The sequence below is a fragment of the Colletotrichum fructicola genome (genome assembly GCF_000319635.2).
Source record: "Colletotrichum fructicola Nara gc5 chromosome Unknown KSG_Nara_v1_contig04, whole genome shotgun sequence".
NCBI lineage: Eukaryota > Fungi > Ascomycota > Sordariomycetes > Glomerellales > Glomerellaceae > Colletotrichum > Colletotrichum fructicola.
The window spans coordinates 1,367,676-1,387,506 of NW_027094054.1; the positions used below are offsets into that span (position 1 = coordinate 1,367,676).

Here is a 19,831-nt window from a genome sequence, read left to right on the forward strand (position 1 = left end):
CCCCATAACCTTGCTTTCTTTGGTAGTGGAATGGGAGGGTCTTTTACTTTGGGGATCACCCCAGTCAACAAATCGCACACATGGCACCCATGGCTGAGAAGATTGAGAATCGAGGACCGGAGCTTCTAGGCGTCAACGTTTTCTTCGTCACGACGGCAATCATCGCCACGGCGCTGCGATGTTATGTGAGGATAGGGTTGGTGAAGGCTTTTGGGCGAGATGACTGGCTCATGGTGTTGGCTTTGGTATGGAAAGCGTGGTCGTCTTTTTGGTGGCTAGGATTGCTGACTTTTGATAGGTTTTCTTCATCTGTTACTCTTCGTTTTCGATTGCGGGTGTTCACTATGGCACCGGCCGTCACTTCAAGGACCTCACGCAGGACCAGATCCACAACGCGATGGAGGTAAGGGCTTCTGGTTGCGATTCGGGGTCGTCCGTAGGACAGAGCTAACAGAACTCCCAGCGCTGGTGGTACTGCTACCTCTTCTACGCCCTCAGCATGATCACATCGAAGATGTCCATCGCCTACTTCCTTCTCCGTATCGCGACGAAAAAGGTCCATATCTGGATCATCTACTGCGCCATGATTTTCACCGTCCTCGCCGGAGTTGTTTTCTTCTTCGTCTCCATGTTCCAATGTCTGCCCGTATCTCGTTTCTGGAACAAGGACATTCCGGGAACTTGCATCGACGTCAACGTGGTTATCGGACTCGCCTACCTGTACAGCGCCTTCAGTGTTATTTCCGACATGACATTCGCCATTCTCCCAGGTTTCCTCGTTTGGAGTCTGCAGCTCAAGACACGGGCCAAGTTGGCGTTGATTCCGTTGCTGGTTATGGGTTGCGTGTATGTTGCGTCCCCGCCCTGATATGCCTCATTTGGATACTGACAATCTTGGCAGGGCAAGCTCCGCAGTCATCGTCCGGTTCGGTTATCTCATGAACTTGAAGGACCCAGACTTCCTATGTAGGTTGCCATGATTCATGAACATCCCCCACTCGTAAGGCTGATTACTGACTCGTGATACTTGTAGGGGCCACACTCGACACTGCCATCTGGTCCTCAGTTGAACAGGGCCTGGCCATCACCGCCGGAAGTCTGGCAACCATCCGCCCTCTTCTCAAGCTCGTCGGCTACAAGCTCGGCATGACCACCGACCCATCACGACTCCGGATGACGGACGACGTCGCTCGTCGGCCCTCCGCCTTCATGAACACGAGTCAGCACCTCAAGAGTGGCCAGGGCAAGGAGGCCCAGGAGGACGCCTACGGCATGTCCATCATCCCGTGCAAGTGCTGCGGCAACTTCAAGTGCGACAAGAGGAACAGCGGAGCGTCGAGCGCGAGCAAGAGCAAGAGGAGGTCAAGCCTCGGGTTTCCGTCACGGATGAAAAAGGATGAGCCGCACGCTCTAGCCAACGTGAAGTCGGTCAGCGAGAGCGAAGAGGAGCTGAACGCGGGCAGGGTGAGAGGGGACTCCCACGCCCATGATACGCAGGGAGTGGTACCCAAAAGTTTCATGTCCTGAATTTTGAACCAAACAAGTTTTCAATGAGGGTTGTATAACACACACCAACATGAGCAAAGCGTGCATCACACTCGTTTTTTACCTGTTTCTTTTGCATGTCATAGCGTATAACCTGATTAGTCGATATATCCGCGCCGTTTTGCGGCTGTATAACGGACTTGATTAATGTCCTAATTCATAATCAAAACAGCTTTTGAAGAAAAAGGCACAGCCAACTAGTTCTCATCCGGCGTGAATCCCGACGTATTTGTCTCGGTTAGGTGAAAGAGCTGTTGCGGCTACAGCAGAGTCCGTCACAGTAGCACCCGCAACCCAATAGTCTGTAGCGTTCTCAGGTTGCAGTAGCCGAAGACATCGCAGCAGTCGGGTACAGACATCGCTTAGAGTCATCGCAACCTTCCGTATGTGGCGCTTGACTTGCCTCTTCTGCACTATCCTTATCACTATCACTGTTACTTGCATCTTTAAGCGATGGAAACCCAGCAGACTCTGTCAACAGATGGGCCACAGACGGTCACCGAATGGGTTGAGGAGCACAAACAGGCAAAGCAATAATCGTATGGCGAAACTCCTCATGGGTATTGTATTAAATCAAATGAGTGAACAAAAGAAGGCCTATCTACACGAACGCAACAGTTTCGCTCTTCCTCTACAATATGCTAGTCTTTATGCGGCTAAAATTCCATGTCATTGAAGTCCTTGGTGCTTGTTCTTTACTCGTTCTGGCTGAGGATGACGTCCGCGGCCTTCTCGCCGACCATGTAAGTGGAAACGGCGGTGAAGGTACCAGGGATGCGAGGGTAGACGGAAGCATCCACAACTCTGAGACCCGCGACGCCGCGGACCCTGAAACTGGAGTCCAGGACAGCCATGGCGTCGTCGTCGGCGCCGATGGGGCAGGTGGAAGAGGCGTGGTGGCCCCAGGCGGCGTCCTTGACGTACTGCTTGACAGCATCGACACCGACGATGTCGGCGCCGGGCAGCTCCTCGGTGATAGGGACGAGCTGGCGAGTGAAAGCGTCACGGGCGAGCTCGACGGCCTCGGCCATGGCCTGAAGGTCAGCATCGTAGTCGCCGACGCCGGAGTCGAAGTAGTTGTAGAGGATGTCAGGCATGTCGAGGGGATCGGCGGAGCGGAGGGTGACGGCGCCGGCGGTGTTTCTGGGGTGAGACTTGAGGATGGCCCAGGTGAAGAAGTCGTGGTTGACGGTGGCGTTGTAGCTGTACTCGGGGAAGTAGCCGCGGAAGTTGACGGGGCCGCCGAACGTGAAGACATCCCACTCGTTGTTCTCGGTGGTGGTGGACTTGTAGAACATGGTGGCAGCCAGGCCGGGAGAGCTGTAGAGGCCGTGGTCGCCGAGGATGGGGTTCTCCCAGCGGGTGATGCAGGGGTCGTCCTGGCCGTAGAAGCCCCAGGTGCAGCCGTCGAGAGCAGTGAAGTTGGTGGGAGTGCGGCCCTGGACGGAGATCTCGTAGTGGTCCTGGAGGTTGGTGCCAACACCGGGGAGGTCCTTGACGACGGTGATGTTGAACTTCTCGAGCTCCTCCTTGGGGCCGACACCGCTGAGCTTCAGGATCTGGGGAGAGTTGTAGGTTCCTCCGGAGATGATGATCTCCTTGGAAGCGGTGGCAGAGCCCTGGACACCCTCGCCGGCGTTGCGGGAGCGAGGGCTGGCGCGGTAGAGGTACTGGCCGTCGAGGAACTCAACGCCGGTGGCCTTGGGGGGAGTGACATCGGTGTCGAAGACAACCTTGGTGACGTGGCAGTTCAGACGGACATCGAGAGGGTACTTCTGGGTGCCGTCGGCGTTCTTGGCGTCACGGACAGCAACGACAAACTCGCGAGAGCCAGTGCGGTGGGCCTCGTTGGTGGAGATGGGGATCTGGTTGTAGCCGATGGAGGTGTCTCTGGTGTCGGAGGCGGAGTTGGCATCACCGGCAATGAGAGTGGCGAGGTTGATGACGGAGTCGGTCAGATTGCCCAGGGCGAAAGCACCGCCGGTAAGCAGGCTGAGAAGCTGGGGGTCCTCGAGAACGATGCTGAGAGGCGCAGTCTCGGTGGTGAGCCAGCCGTCGTAGCCGTGGCCCTCCTGGGCGGGCAGAAGGTACTGGTTCTTCTCCATGCGCTCGAAGTAGGTGCGCATGTTGGCCGCGGACCAAGAGTCGTCGCCGGTGATCTCGGCGATGTGCTCAAAGTCGGAGTTGTGAGGGTAGACGGCGATGAGGGCGTTGTGAGCAGTGCAGCCTCCGAGAGTTCCAGCGCGAGGGTACAGAGTGCCCTTCATCGTGGAGCCCTCGGGCGGGCTGAGACCGGTGTAGACGCTGCCATCGGGAGTGTCGTAGGAGGTCTTGAAGTCACGAGCCTGCTGGGTGTCGTCGGCGTAGTGACGGACGAAGAAGTCCCAGGACATGGCGTCATCCTCGGTGACCTTGGCGTTGTAGGCCGGGATGGTGTAGTTCTCGTTCGCCGACTGGTCATCACCGGCCTCGATGAGGAGGGTCTTCTTGCCAGCGAGGGCGAGGCGGGCCGCGAGAGGGCCACCGCCGGCACCGGAGCCGACGACGATGTACTCGTAGCCGGTCAGGTCCTCTGCCGAGACAACGGTAGAAGAGGCGGCCAGAAGGCCGAAAAAGTGCGAGAACCTCATTGTGAAGAAGGCTTTCTTGGCGACGGTCCCTGGTAGCGAATGGTCAGAATGCGACGTCGAAACGTGGGAGCATGGCTTGGGGTGGTGATATGCTGAAGACTTACCTGGTGTGTAAGGAGTGAAAAGGAATGTCTACCTGGTTGTTCTAGCTTCCATCTCCAAGCCGACTCATCGTGGGATGGTCGGACTTTATACGCCATGATCGACAACACACATGCGCGCAAATTGCGATTGTCTGCCTCCCTAGAATCGAAGCTTCGTTGCAACCCTTCCACGCCGTCGATGGCCACAGCAGAAGACGCAGCCCCTTGTCGAGGCGTCCACATCGAGGCCTAGTTCCGTCGACCGCGTTATCCGACCATGCAGTCCGGGCTCAGTTCCGCGCCTTCTCCGCGTGGCGTCCGGGGTCGGCCCGCTAAGATGCAGGTGGTGACCATTCGCCTGCGTAATTCTTCATCGATGACGACATCTGGAAGGTGTCGTATAACATTGGCATCGCCTCTTCCCTTGCTGTAATTCAGGGGACACTCCAATGCGTAAAGGGGGGTATCTCGTGCGGGGTGCAGAGTATCCTCGCTGCAACACCGAATGGAACTACTGCCAAGTGCTTACACCTCGGTGTGAAGATGACTTGCTTGATGTGGTTGATTTACTACTGTTGGTGATCACTTACAACTCAGAGATGTGGTGTTGCATTCTCGAGTCAACTGGATCATCCGATCTCTTTCGTCCGTGAAGTTGAGTTTAGATTCGCATTCGCCCAGAGAGACACCCATCATCTGATGCGATTACAGTTCAGTAGACTCAGCGGGATCTCCCCTCGCCGAAAGGACGACCCATGTTCCGGATGCCTGCAACCTCGGAGATTCAACGACAGGGCCCAGAATGCGTGGCAAGCGTGGAGGGCCCCCCTCATGGTGATCTTCAGTTTTTGACGACTTGCCGAGCTGTCTAGGCTGCCCCGTCTTGCCTGTTCAGTGTTGGCGGTCCACTAGTTTCGTCTTAGTGCTGGCCCCTCGCACTCCCTGGTCGCGAGGTTCGAGCGCCAAAATACGACCGCAGCCCTGATATTTGGTCACAGCTCCCCGCACATCAGTTGCGAAGCCCGTTTGTCTTGTTCGTTTGCGACATGGGTTTTCTCCCCATCCTGTCCACAAAGGCCATTCAAGCCGAGGCTAACATGGGGCTTCAAAACTTCCCGACTTGATGCTCAACTGTCAGAGCGGATGAACAAGCCAATTCGAGAAGCTGCCCCGAACCTCAACGCCTGATAGCTGTCAGATTTCAACTCTCGCCGGTATCCCCGGGCTATGTCTTCCAACGGTCGCTAGGCTCATTCAGCCCTTTTTCATGTGATTACGTGTATCTGTTGGGGATTTTAGAATTGCGTCCTGCATTGCATGCGCGCATCTCAATACGACGGGATCTCAGCTGAAGCTCTGTCAGAAATCGAAAACGAACTCCTTTCTCGATGTCCTCTTTCAGCTTTGACGGAAAGGGGCTAGACGTCAGTGCAGCCATGCGCCGGTCGCCAAGTGAGTGTTGCGGCTCTGAGCCACGTTTTCGCATTGACGCCCAATTTTGATGTTCCGAGTTGCTCGCGTTGTCAGTCGACAAGACAAGAGCCAGCAGAATGGCCCAAATGTAATCAAAGATGAATTTTGTGATGGCCCTACAAAACGCCACAGGGGGCGCTAATAGATTGCTAAAGTGGCTCTGCCGCCGGCGATTTTGTAGCCGAGTCAGGCCGGATACAGAGGCTCCACGAAAGCTCAAGCACTGTAAATAAGCTTAACTGACTCGATTCCGGTACCATTTGTTTCTGTTTGATGGGATGCGCAATCATTGTTGTCCTCAGTTGCGTTTGGCACTCTTTCTTTCAAGACTCGATGCATGTATCGGTACATGAATCTGCTGTAGAAGCTCAACCGCGGGATTGCCACTTTGCGACTGTCTGTGCTCTTCAACATGAATGAAAGAATCCTGCATCAGGCTGGGCATCTTCAAATGACAGCGGAACAGTTCCTCTCATCTCCACATCCCTGGGTGAGGCGTTCGGGAGGGAGGCTCCGGCGGCTCATCTGAACTCAGCGATCCATGTCCGCTCTGCTGTCCCACCCGAGTTCATCACGAACTCTCCGAAACTCCCCACTCGATCAAGCGAGAGACATAGCCCTAATTGACGCCAGCCACAATATAATCATCACTGCGGCGCCAGCTGTCAACAATCCGGGATTCCTCCAGATCGACAACCAAGCATTCTTAGTGTAGCGGTTATCATCCCAGCCTTCCATTCGAGAAATCGTGATAGCTGGGGACCGGGGTTCGACTCCCCGAGGATGCATTTGCTTTTGCCGTTTTGCTCTTCTGCATTGTGTATTGTTGAGTTGTTGAATGCTGGGGGACGCATGTGGGCGTGGATGGTGCTTGGAGGTGTGATGCGGCAGCCCACGGAGAACGTCAGTTACCCGACGGTACAATTGATTAGGAAAGCTCTAAATCTTGGGACAGTCGGTGCCTGGTGGCTGGTGCCTTCTAAAAGTGAAACACTGTCCTGCTAGAGCGATATTGACATTGATGATGACAATGACGGACAAGAGCGCCAACCAGGGATAACTCACGGCGACGCGGGACGGCGAAGGACGATGATGATAGACGACTAGAAGAGACAACAACAAGGGAGAATGATGGCTAACAACAGGTGACAGCGGCAGAGGAAGGAAATGACAACATACCATTGGATGGGTAATTAGAGACACCGGCGGCGGCGGGACACCGACAACGATGACGACGACATCATTGTAGAAGGAAAACGAACTGGAAAAACCTTCTTCTACTTGATACCAGCAACGAGAAGTGATACAGCACATTAGTCATTTATCTTGAGCCTGTTCAGTTGTGTTATCTAGATCAAGAAGTGCGGCAATTGGCACAAAAAACATCATCATGTCCGCACTTCATGTCAAGATGATCATCGATATCATGAAGCTATCCAGAAGCCCTAAACTACCATTCATTCACCTCACCATCCACCTCAGAATTAGACATTATCCTTCCATCTAAATAGTGAACGTGCCGTTCAGCTTCAAATCGCGACTACTCGCGCCAACCCACACGTCAAACCCCCCCTCGGGCAGCCGCCACTGCTGCGCGACAACGTCCCAGAAACTCAGATCCCTTCTCACCAACTTGAACTCCACCGTCGCGCTCGCGCCCGCCTCGAGGTACACCCTCTCAAACCCGCGGAGCTGCCTAATCGGCGTGCCGTCAACAGGGATGCCCACATACAGCTGCGCGACCTCATGACCCGCCACATCGCCCGTGTTATGCACCTGCGCGGTCACGGAGTACACCTCCTCCCACAGCTGCGGGTGGCCGCCCTGCACGATCGCGACGTCCGCGTCCGGGAGGCCGGCGACGGGGCTGCCGACGGGGGACGAGGCGAGGGCCGAGTAGGCGAAGGTGGTGTACGACAGCCCGAAGCCGAACTCGTAGCGGGGGCTGATGTCGTCCTTGTCGAAGCCGCGGTAGTCGATGAAGAGGCCCTCGGTGAAGTCGTCCTGCGGGAAGGGGCCGGTCTCAGCGCTGGAGTTGAGAAGGACGCCGAAGTCTTCCTCGGCATGCGCGACGGTGTAGGGGAGGCGGCCGCTGGGGTTGACGTCGCCGTAGAGGATGTCGACGAGGGAGTTGCCGGATTCTTGGCCGGGCAGGCCGGCGAAGAGGACGGCTGTGACGTTGGGATGGTCGACCCAGGCGTCGATGACTCTTGTTCCTGCTTGGTGTTAGTCTGGTTCGGTGAACTGCTGTGTTAAGGGGAGGACTAACCAGCTGAGTGAAGCACGACAATGGTGTTGGGGCAGTTTGCCGCGACGTTGTTGACGAGATTATCGCTGAAGTCGTCCTTCAGGCTGGGACGGTCATATCCCTCAGATGCCCACGCGTTGATAAACACAAAGCATGCCTCCGTGTTGACGTAGGCTGGGCTCGGGTTCTCAGAGTAAAAGTCCCACTTGACGATACCCCCATCCGCAATGACGCGGTCCTGGATGGCCTGGAAGGGGCTGATCACATACGGCGGGGTGGTGATACCCGAACCGCCGCCGGCAATAATGGTTCCGTTGTACGTGTTGATCTCGTCGGTGCCGAAGCCAGGGCCGTAGCTGGTGCTGGCCCACGGGCTCGGGGGAAGAGCAGCGTCGTAGCCATAGACGCTCAGGAACTTAGGGCTCTTCAGGGGAAGAGTGCCGTTGACGTTCTTGACGAGCACAGTTCCGGCGGCACCGATTTCGCGGATGAGGGCCTTGTGTCCGTTCTGCACGTCTACGGGCGCGTGCTTCTGCAGGTTGGAGTAGACTCCGACCGCGGGGTAGTCGGCGCCGTCTTGGCCGGTGTAGTACCACGCAGCCAGGATACGGGTGGCCATGTCCTCAATCCTCTCATGTGCGACGCTGCCGTTGTTGACGGCTTCGACGAGGGAAGCGCCCCAGAAGCCTTCACTGGGCATCACGAGGTCCAGTCCTGCGTTCGCGCTCGCTACGCCGGAATGCTACACCCATCATCAGCATACGATCTACAACTCTCACAGTTGACAGACAAAGACGTACCTGCGCACCCCAGTCAGACACCAAGAACCCTTCAAACCCAAGCTCGCCCTTCAACACGCCGTTGATCAGCTTCGAGTTCTGGCAGCCGTACGAGTTGTTGGACCGCTGGTAAGAGCACATAACGGATGCCGCGCCCTCGCGAATGGCGTCCATGAAGGGGAACACGTAGAGCTCGTGCAGCGTACGGTCGTCGACGTTGGAGCTCACGGCCTCGCCGAGCCCCGTCTCCGGGTTGCGGCGGTACTCCTGCTCGTTGAGGATCCAGTGCTTCGGGCACGCGATGGTGCCGGCGTCTTGCATGCCCTTGGCGATGCCGCCGACGCTGATGGAGGCGAGGTACGGGTCGTTGCTTGTGCCCTCCCAGTTTCGCCCACCGCGGGCGATGCGGCCGAGGGGTCCGCCGACGGGGCCGAGACCGACGTTGATGCCCTGAGATGCTCGTCAATGGGTCTGTGTCTTTGATTGGGATGTTGGTGTTCTTACCTTGCCGCGATACTCGGCACCGAGGGCCTCGCCGTACTGGTAGGACAGGTTGCGATCAAACGCGGCACCGAGATGGATGCCAGCCGGGAAGGCAGAGACAAACTCCTGCGCGCGTACGCCGTCCGGACCGTCCTGGAGGCACAGGGGCTCGATGCCGAGACGTGGAATGGAGCCGGTGTTTCCCGTACAGAGACCCGTCCAGCCATGAGTGAAGTTGGCGAGCTCCTCAACGGTCATCTGCGTAGTGAGGGCCTTTGCGCGCTGGTAGGCCAACGCCCAAGCCTCATTGGTAGTGCCGTTTCCCACCGCTAAGTGGTTGTAAGTACGTGAACTGCCTTGCTTGAAGGCTGGAGAGAAGATGACTCACGGGTGGGATAGACAGCAGGGCTCTGGCCGTAGTAAGGATCTGTCTCGTTCGTGTACTCGCTCTGGGCGGCGCAGAGTCGAAGACCCGCGAGGGCCGCCACGACGGTTGTAAGCACGGCGTTCACCATGATGACGAGGAGAACTCAATGGTTTGACCGGGAAGTGTGCGCTGCTTGAGCCAACTACACCAAATTCTCGAGATTCCCAGCTACTTATGACTACTTTCTCTGGCTCGGTTCGGGAGAAGACTCAACGAACGGCCGCCCTCTAGTCCCCGACGCCGCTGCAACTTCAATCCTCTAGGCGCATACGCCGTCGGCCCTTCTCCATTACCCACCCAGTCCCATGATCACGCCCAACTTTCCCCAAAGTCCCACCGCGAGGTTCCCAATTCCAGCACTGAAATCCGAGGGGATGAGATCATCGAGGCTGCGAGCCTGCGAAGCCGGCCACTCGGACCAAGCTTTTCGGTAGTAGTCTGTCAATCCGGTAGTAGTTTGTGGGGTAGGTGTCATCCGAACGGTGCGGGGGAGGGGGAAGAAGGCGATTAGCACGCTCTTTTGGTTCTGGGATGCCCATGGAGGCTCTTCGGCGGTATTCTGGGTGCATTCTGCAGAATAACCATACTGGCAGAGCACGCGGGGAATCGTGGGGAAGGGCACAGGGGTGGTTGAGTGGATTGTCGGGGGAATATCGCATGTCTGTTGGCGTGAGTCGAGGTGATGCCGTGATGTGGGAGTGCGGGGAAGGTCGTAAGATTGGTGGGCTGGTGTTGGTTGGTGACTGGGATTATGGCGGAAATACTTCGGCAAAGATGGGCTGTTTGCTCGTCTTTGACCCGAGGCTGCGCAGAGAAGCCTTGATTGGGGAGTCATTTAAGCTGGCATCGCCGATGGGGGGAGCGGGGTTGATGGAGCTGGGTGGTTAAGTTGACTGCTTTAGGGTTGCGATGAGGGTATATCCGCTCCTTTGGGAGTGGCCCTGGTAAGAAAGTGTCGGTCTGGATTTTCGCCTTCGTTGAATTGATGTTGGGTATTGGTCAGCGATTAAGAATCGCGCGAGGTTGAGTTGGTGTTCACTCCTCGGCGGGAGTCACATCATCATGGTTCGCGAGGAACGGACCGATAACCACGTTGTGTGCCTGTACCGTGGTGATGAAATCTCATCATGGCCAAGTCGGAAAACCCGGATCGCCTTCATTCACAAAGGTGCAGGAGAATCCTCGCCGGGTCGGTCGTATCCCAGCTTCGGATAGGGAGCTGGGTACTTCCCATCGTCATCAGTCACCCAGTTGGGGTAGCCGAGGTCCTGCAGTAGTCGCATATCAGCCATATGTGCAGTTGTTTGGAGGGTTTTACTAACATAGAATGGGTTTCCAGAAGTTCCAGCCCTCTTTAACTCTGTCGCCTCATTCCACCACTCTACCTCGGGCCGGTGACGGCGTTTACACCACATGCACCTGGGATCGATCTCGTCAGGGACGGTCGCGCCACACTTGCACCAGAACTGTTCAAACCAATCAGTATCATGCCATCAAGTAATGGAAAGAAAAAAGACTCACAACCCGATCATGCTGATGATCGTGCAATAGTTTGGTGATGGGCTCGTCTGAATCATCCTCCGCCCAGCCCCCCTCAAACTCGGTGTGCTCGTTGTAATACCGACCGGCCTCCCGGTCAAACTCTCTAGCACATTTCAGACAGATCCAACGACTGTAGACATTACAGTCACACCTCTCATTCAAATACCTTCCCTTGACTTCCTGCTCCTGCTTCTCGTCGCACGGCGGGCACAAGCACATGACATTGTAAGACTGACAAGGCTCATTGAGATGCGGCCGGCCAAATGAGTAGATAGAGCGGTTTGGCCAGCGCGGGTAGTCCCTGCATTCTTCGCAAATGTTGATGCCGCACCTGACGCACGGCAGTGCGCCGGTCTCGTCGCATTTGAGGTTGAACAACCGCACCTCAATGGGCTCGTCAAAGTCGATTCTGGGCTTTTGCCTGAGTTTGAGCTTCCAGTAGTGGATGCGGTGTGAGCCAGTGAAGTTCTGGCGTCGGGCTAGGCCGCGACCGTCGCAGAGACACGAGCGCTTGAGGCGGTCGAAGATGACGGAGGAGCCGAGGATGGAAGCGTGATTGGAGCGATTTGTGAGAGCGAGGTGGAAGAGATCTAGGGTTGAGACATATTCGGTGAGGCTGGAGAGAATAGGGTAGGAGGAGATGAGGTTTGAGAGGGATGGCGGTTCGTGGGCCATTGTCGAATCTCGGGCTGCGATGAATGGAGACAAGGTAACTATACGTCTTGTACTCGAATACTTTTGCAGCTCTGCGGGCTTCGAGTGGGTGATTTGGTCAGCTTGGTTGGTAAATTGATCGTGAAGAAGTGAAGTCGGTCACAAGTGGCGGTGCTGCTGCCTGGTGGCGGAGACATTGCGCATCGTCCCATGTTTCTTGGCGGAGCCACTTGGTCGATCCATGCTTCAGCCTCTGTTGCTCGGATGTGTGGCTTGGCATGGTTAGCAGTGATAAAAAACATCGGATTATGTGACATCATCTGGGCAGTGGCAGCCAGATCCAGCAATCGGGCCATTGTGGTTGTTATTCTGGCGAGTCGTATCGCACCCATGTTCATTTCGTAAGACAAACTCGACCAAAACTGGCTCGACCCTTTGCATCCATGGATGCTTGATAGAAACATTTGGAGACGAATAATGAGACACAAGAAGCCATTGCCATTTTTTAAGAGCTACATTAGAGGCTGCAATGTTCACAGCCCAGGGAAACGAGTATGCATATCAAGCTGCGAGTAAGGCCTCGGGATGTTAACTCGCATAGGATGACTACTCAAACTTCGCGTTTCACTCACCGTCGAAGGCTTTCCAACTCTACCGAAGCATACGTAAATTTCGTCAACAAATCAAGGGAGATGGGAGAAGTCTTTGATAAGTAGCTTGACGTGACTCAACTTCTGCTATTTCTACCTGGTCGCTATCCGGCACAAATGTTGAGTCAACGGTCAGTCGGACATGCAGAGCTAAAACTTCTGTTCATTTCTTGTTCGTTGCAAGATGAAAGCCAACTGTGGAGGAATGAATAGGAACCTGGAGGCCTAATATCTTGCAGCGTATTTTTCACAGCTGAAGTTTGAGCACGGTGAATGTGACCGCGGAAGCGAGTTTCAAATCATCGAACAAAACACATCTATCGATGGTATGATCTGACACATAAATTTCCATCGAGCTTCTAAGGACCTCAAACCATTTCCATATGAAACACCCCATAATCTCCAAAGCAGCTTGAGCCCGATGCCTTGATTTGTGCAGTCATGCCGGCCGCCCAGTCTGCTTCAAACGGATTCCTTTAGTTGCAATTGCAATATACGCTGGGAACACCAATTAGCCTAGCGAATATGCCAAAACTCAGGGCAAATACACTTACTTGGACTGAGAAACGGAGCAGCTGTCAAAGGTGCCACTCTGTCTCGAACACTACTCCGACGAATCAGCAATGAATCCTACCATGGCTTGGTGCTGTTTGTACTCACGTCTCCAGGGCACCCGCTCTTGCAAGCGTCCTCAGTATCGTACACCCCTCCAGTCCAAGCAAAAACGGCGAGGGGTGAGACGATGAGCAACAGGAGAACGGGAGACTTCATGGTGGATGGATGAGTTGGTTTTTTTTCGAAATCTTTCTAAACTGTGGTCGACAGACAAATGAGGAAAACGAGTTAGTTAATGGTGATAACTACGAAGCCAGGAGGTGCAAAAGCGACGGCGGTCCGTCTCCTTATATATTCATCGAAAGGAGCTCGTTCTCTGAGAATTCTAGGGCTGTGTTTTCGGACTTGATGTGATTTGCGGGTTCGCGGCGATCAACGAACTATAACACGAGCCAATAAACCTGCTACTGCAACGGAGGCTGTGCTATCCATGTCTTTCTCAGGCTGCCAACCTTTCCCGTCTCTCTGTATAAAACCGAAACTGAAACCTGAAAAGCATGAAACAAGACAATTAACTCCAGCAAAAGTTCACCCCAACAACATGACAGAAGTTAAATTTATGGGTAACAAGCTGACACCACAAATACAGGCCTAGTAAGGGTTACATGATCATGCCTGAGAACGACGCGGCGTTGATTGATGTCGTATGAGTTGAAAGCTGTTGCAGTTGCAGTGACCGCTGCAACAGGCAACAATAGCAAAAGGCGTATTACCGTGCAGTATATTTGGCGGTGGCATGTGGTTTTCACTTGACTCGTACTGTGCGGACATGCCGAGCGGGTCGTGGGGACAAAACATGCCTAAGAAACTTAGGAGATATAGGATTTACTACTGTGGCTTCACAACATCAACAAAAGCGAGACCGAACGCTTCTTGATATCGGACTGGGATTGTCTTCGTTTGTCTCGCTTAGACCAACTAAGCGAGCCAAACGTTGCCCCGTGCCAACTCGTGGGAAATAGGCCGCCAGAGGACAACGTGAAGCAGCGCGGCCGTACGACGGCAGTTCCGAGATGCCCTTCCATGGCAACATTAGCATCTCACCGCATTTCTTTGTTTTGTTGTTGACTTCGGGCAATGAGGGCCAGACGGAGGCGTCGACATGCCGTTGCTGGGGAACCGAGACACTGGAGACTGCATCATCGTCGGCGCTTCAGGATTATCCTGCGGTTAACCCTCACGTCTGACACAAGGCGTAACCCATGTACTTTGATGCGGCTTTTTTGGCTGCGGATGATCGCCATCAACTCTACTCAAAGACAACCGAGTGGCCAAAGAGACCCGAGAGGATTTGCGGTCCCCAACAGCAAGGGCCTGATGGCGCGAACAATCACGCAATAAGAAAACTGATGTGATCTCAGCAGAAACCACAAGGCAACGACGCGAAAATCAGGGCATTGAGGAGTTCCCTGTCGGTTCCGATAGACCATTCGACTGGAGGAACACCGTCCCGATTTCCCTCCGTCAAAATACCGGCTACCCCGAGACGGGGCCGTGTACGAGTGGAGATGACGGACGCCGGAGACCGAAATCGTTGTACCGGTGCGCTACGACGTTAGAAGATTTATGTGAGCTTGTCCGGGGTTGACCCGTACGGGGTCGCCGGTTTCATTCTTGATATTGTTCTATGGTTCTAATCCTTCGATGGAATGAACAAACTTACAAGCTTGACCTCATCTTAGGCCCCAAGAAGCACTAGCAATGCTCTTGGCTATTCTCTCCATCGCCACGACCTCGACCTCGCCCTAAAGGGGAAGGGGCACTCAGCTTTGTCATTCTCGTAGCAAAACAGATTAATTCATCAAGCTGTACTGAGAGAAAAAGCTGTTAACTCTGATTAGGCCCTCTGTCACGACATAGGTGAATAAGCCTCTCCGCGTGTTAGCGAAACAGTTGCCGTACTGACTGGAGGGGTGCGGCAGTGCTGTCGCACCGGTAGGCGTTCACGCAGCGGCATCACGCCGCACTGTACTGATTGGTGATCCTAACAAATCGCAACTGCACTTCGAAGCTGGGCGAAGAAATTAACCGAGAAGCATGGAGGAGTGAGATCGACGATCCGGTGTAGGTTGCTTCAAAGCACCATTCTGATACGAAAGCCTTCCCTAGAGCTTCTCCTGCGGCCTGAAGCTTGGTTCGACTTGGACGTCAATATTGACCGTGATCCTCGCCTACGACCTACTTCATTAACCAGCTTTTATCTACTCACAGGATATAAGATCGCAGAGAGGCCACCGTCTTGTATTGCAGTTGCCTAACCCATGGCCTTCAGAGCCGCCCTCCTCGAGCGCTGGATGACGGCAAGTACATGTAGTCTCCCCACGTTTTCTCCAAAAGGGCTAATTCTTGATTCTTACCTGTGCTGTTTCAGAAAGATGGATGTGGATAATGTAATCTTCTCAAGTTGTAGATGGTTAGCTTCGACAAAGTGACTATTTGGGAGAGTCGAGAGTGAGGCTGGAAGAGGGTGAATTTCAAGCACTCAGATTGAAAAGGTGAATTTCAGCTCCAGGTGGCACAGTGTGTTAAGAGTGTGTTAAGGGTGTGGTGAGACTGAACTTGACATTAAAGTATTCCAATAAGAGTTGCCGTTCACTCGTACAAGTGGACCTCAATGCAAGGCTCCCGGGGGGTCCGGTAGGGGGCTGTCCAGCTCACTCGTGTCACCCTTGGCGGCATTCTTGAGGCACCAGACGGCCAAATCGGGAGCCAGTCTGAGAGCACCGCCAGTCACAAACGCCAGTGATTTTGCATTTTGGGGGTTTTTAATTTAGGCAGCGAGCTCACATACTTCGCCGGAATATCGCACAAAAGCAGGCCCTTAGAACGCACAGTTGCCCGAGGACTGACTGGCCGGATCAACTTGAGAGAGAAGCGTCATCCGTGGAAAGAGCATTATCCGACCAAACCAAGAGCTGCCTCCTATAACGTTTTGTGACTGGTTTTCTACTAGTCTTTTCCAAACACCAAAGATCTGAACATCCAGTCCCGAAGATGCGCAAAGCTTCCGCCCGCCTTCGTGAAAGCCCTCGTCACCACGGCCAGGCTAGCGCGCCAGAACACGACCACCTCATGAACGACTTTTTGCCTCCACCCGAGCCTGAGACGTCGCCGCAGCCGATAGACTCGACTAGTGTCATCGGAACCGAATCCATGGTCAGTGAAGAGCTTGATAGAGTGGACGAGGCAAAGTCCGAAACGGCTGCGACGGCGATTTGGCAGCCCAAATGGCTAAGACCCATTGTTCTCGTATCTTTCGCAACCCTATTCGTGGTCTTTGCGTTGGTTCTATCTCTCCTCCTCTGGTACTCTCAGCGCCACGATGGAGTCGTCGCAGCTCGACAGAGCTTCGTGTACATATGGCGGTTTGGCCCAACAGCTGGTGAGCCCCTCCACCCTCTCATGAGTCAGTTTCAAAGGCGGCGTGGACTTGTTCTAACGTCGCGCAATGCAGTAATTACTATCATCGCCGCATTCTGGGCAAGGGTAGAGCTACAAGCCATGAGATATATGCCATGGATCGCCTTACATTCCAGCGGCCTGACACTGAACAAAACTAAGGCAACGCTTGACTATACGTCGATGTTATTGCCCAAAGTCTTCATTCAGTCAATTAAGCAGAAGCATCATCTTCTCTCGCTCGTCATCGTCACGTCGATTATCCTTACGGCCCAGATTGCACTAGCCCCCGGCTTGTTTAGCCTGGCTACCGTTCGTGCTGAGTACGATGTCAGCATCCAGACGCTGGACTCCTTCGACACCGAAAAGTATGCCAACGCAAGCGAGATCCCGCAGGAAACAAGCGCGTTCTACAACGTGCGCGCGATCCGGGACTTCGACATGGCTTATCCCTTCGGTGTCAACGACGAACTCGCCTACCAAACCTTTAGATCCCGGGGAGATACGTCTGACGGCTCTCGGGGTACTGTCCGAGAACCGCTGAAAGCCGTGGTTGACGGTCTTTTCGCGGAAGTACAGTGTCTGGAGTTGGAAAAACTACTCTGCAAATATAAAGCGTGAGGAAAAAAGTCAGCCTGGAATCTACAGGTACACTTTCGACGTCGAGCTATACTTCGAAGGGTGCGACAAGGCCATCTCGGTGGAGTACGAGTGGAATCCCCCACCACGACCGAGGAAGTCGGGCCAGTGGATGATCGACAATGAGCTCTCGCCAGAGAGATCGTGTTCGAGCCTCCCGCAAAAGAACAAGCAGTTCGTTTACTACGCGGCGCAGCTCGGACCATTGGTCAAGAACTCTTCGAGTCCTCCATGGCCTGTCATTGGCAAGGCTGCCGCTGTGATCTGTACCTCTGCTGCATGGTTGTCAAAAGTGGAGGTTTCGGATGACGGTATTAGTCCCAATGTCACTTTGATCTCGAACGAGGAAAAGACACCAATTGCCGCCAACCCGTGGGACTTGGTTAGCAAAGCAACTCCATCCACACATATTCTCCGTCAACGGCTACGATCCGGAGACCACCGAGCATGTCGATGGTCCGGTTAGTTTGGACTGGCTCAGGGATGGCGCTGCTAACACATCCGACTCTTCTTTGTACGAGAACGATATTCTGCTCAATTCAACTAAGAAGGTGGTGCAGGTCATGATCCCATTTCTTGGCCACTATATCATCCGGGAAAAGGGTGGTGTAGAAGCCATGGGAACTAGGATATCTACCGTTAATAGGCTGGTAGTGAACAGGTGGATTTGCTTGTCAATGGCGGTTCTGTTCGCTATTATTGCTGCCGCCGTCCTTTCCACCATTCTGTGCTACGGCCGTTTTAGAAATACGTCGACTTGGCGGCGGGATCCAGCAACCATTTTCGGAAGCATGCTCTTTTTCCGTGAACATGCGGTACTTCTCGATCAAGTTACACTCCTCGCTTCCGAGAAAACTTCCGTGGACTGGAGCCAATGCAAGTACTCACCTCTGACTGTGAGACGTTCATTTCAAGCTCTATCTGGAGCAGTCATCATTGGTGTCGTTGCTGGTCTAGCCGTAACCCAGAGTATTTCGGCTTCGTTTGACGGGCTAGCTAGCGTAGACAAGGAAGGCTACACGCACCTCTTGTGGACGTCGATTCCAGCCTTGACAATGCTCGGTATATCTCTATATATGAGCTCCTACAATACGGCATACCGATCATTATACACCTTTTGGAATTTATCCACCAGGACGTGCAGTAGTAAAGAGATAGACTCTTCACTTCTGGATAATTATGGTTGGTATTCGAGCGCTATATCGATCCATCCGCCTGAAGTATTATACCGTCACCATGTCACAGCTTGTCGCACTGGCCTGCGGACTCTTAACCACATTCACATCCGTTCTGTTTGACGGGAAACACACACCCCCTCACCAAGAACCTGTTCTTTTCCAACAGGAAACTTGGTTTGGCTCTCGACCAGTTGAGATCCCGTCCGTAAATGCCACCACACGACAGTCATTGAGCAGTCTTCTCATGCGTCAAAGGGAAACCAGCCTCAACTATCCCCTGAATACCTACTACGATCTACTTTTCCCCGCCCTGGGAAGAATGCAAGACATGGAATTGTCCCGCACGTTGTCGGTAAATATCACGACGCCAGCCGCGCAGCTTCATTCCACATGTAGGAGGCTTTTGGGGAACGACTACAGAGTGGTGTCTGAGGCTCGGGAAAAGTTTATTGTCTCTCGACCATACACCTGTTCGAACGGCACTGAAGTCCAAACAAGAGACGTTATCCTTACCCCCAAAGACACGAACCCCGAAGGTAAAATGTATATCGGAACTTTTTTGACAGCAGATGTGACTTTTCCATGTCACCTTGGTCGTAACTCCAGCGAGTTCGACTTTGTAACCAAGAGACACGAAACCTACCTCTGGGGAGCATACTCCGATGGAACCCATGTTTCTGATTCTATATCTATATACTCTTGTACTTATGAGTGGACGGAGGTGACAACGAAGGTGCAACTTGTTCCCATTAATGGGGTCCTTACCATAGACCCGGAAAATCCTCCACAGCCTGATAAGGCCACAAGAAAGCCATGGAGCTATCCCTTCGAGATAACGAGTTCGCTCGTTTTTCCAGATATAGTTTTACATGAGAAATGGGTTTCTCTCAGGAACGAGTACGGAGTTTTGATGCAACCGTATGGAAAGTTTACCTATGAAGACCTTGGAAACCCATCGAAAGAGGGGGAAATACTAAACGGACTGCGCGGAAACGTGGCCTTTATTAGCGCACAGCTGGCGAATATCGAGAATCGATTAGATATCAACGTCAGTTCAAAGACTGGCCCTCCCCCGATCGAGGGCCTCCCGGCGGTGGAAGCAACTATTTTCGGTGAGGGAGACTATCGTCTTGTACAGGACGCGACGGCCACCTACGTTCTTATTGGCATCCTAAGCTCAGTCGTACTGTTTAACCTGTGGGGTCTGCTTTCCGCTGCCCTTCGATGGTGGGGTTTTTCAAAGGGGCGGGCGCTATCCATGGACGTGAAGGGCCTCGCTCCAGATGGCTTCAACAGTTTCGCCGCTCTGGCCAGCTTGCTGCGAGACTCAAACGCGTTGTCACACCTGCCGGAGGGCACCGAGCTACTTTCGACAGACGAGCTGCATGGAATGTTTCCCCACCTTGGTTTTCACCTGGGCTGGTTCCAAGATGAGACAGATGAAAGCAAGCACTTTACAATTGGTGTGTTGGAGGATGAAGATTTC

At 53.9% G+C, this 19,831-nt stretch overlaps 5 protein-coding genes across 5 annotated transcripts; 2 read left to right on the forward strand and 3 right to left on the reverse strand.

Annotated features, from left to right (window-relative positions):
* Positions 1-80: 80 nt before the first annotated feature.
* On the forward strand, positions 81-1,527 carry CGGC5_v007192 (Satratoxin biosynthesis SC1 cluster protein 4; the record flags this gene model as incomplete). The annotated part of the gene is made up of 5 exons (XM_032035729.2): positions 81-245; positions 299-403; positions 464-846; positions 902-966; positions 1,034-1,527. The coding sequence occupies 5 exons, from the start codon at positions 81-83 to the stop codon at positions 1,525-1,527; spliced, it is 1,212 nt and encodes a 403-aa protein (XP_031885144.2).
* Positions 1,528-2,240: 713 nt separating this feature from the next.
* Positions 2,241-4,375, reverse strand: betA-9 (Oxygen-dependent choline dehydrogenase; the record flags this gene model as incomplete). The annotated part of the gene is made up of 3 exons (XM_032035730.1): positions 2,241-4,204; positions 4,280-4,307; positions 4,364-4,375. 3 exons carry the CDS (start codon positions 4,373-4,375, stop codon positions 2,241-2,243), a joined length of 2,004 nt encoding a protein of 667 aa, XP_031885145.1.
* A 2,859-nt stretch (positions 4,376-7,234) lies between these two features.
* Positions 7,235-9,756, reverse strand: bglM-1 (putative beta-glucosidase M; the record flags this gene model as incomplete). Its single annotated transcript, XM_032035732.1, has 5 exons — positions 7,235-7,947; positions 8,001-8,721; positions 8,780-9,208; positions 9,263-9,570; positions 9,630-9,756. The coding sequence occupies 5 exons, from the start codon at positions 9,754-9,756 to the stop codon at positions 7,235-7,237; spliced, it is 2,298 nt and encodes a 765-aa protein (XP_031885284.1).
* Positions 9,757-10,828: 1,072 nt separating this feature from the next.
* On the reverse strand, positions 10,829-11,885 carry CGGC5_v007195 (uncharacterized protein; the record flags this gene model as incomplete). Its single annotated transcript, XM_032035733.1, has 4 exons — positions 10,829-10,936; positions 10,991-11,134; positions 11,190-11,313; positions 11,377-11,885. The coding sequence occupies 4 exons, from the start codon at positions 11,883-11,885 to the stop codon at positions 10,829-10,831; spliced, it is 885 nt and encodes a 294-aa protein (XP_031885283.1).
* A 4,238-nt stretch (positions 11,886-16,123) lies between these two features.
* CGGC5_v007196 (uncharacterized protein) lies at positions 16,124-17,633 on the forward strand (the record flags this gene model as incomplete). The annotated part of the gene is made up of 3 exons (XM_066151819.1): positions 16,124-16,511; positions 16,584-17,106; positions 17,177-17,633. The coding sequence occupies 3 exons, from the start codon at positions 16,124-16,126 to the stop codon at positions 17,631-17,633; spliced, it is 1,368 nt and encodes a 455-aa protein (XP_066008632.1).
* Positions 17,634-19,831: the final 2,198 nt, after the last annotated feature.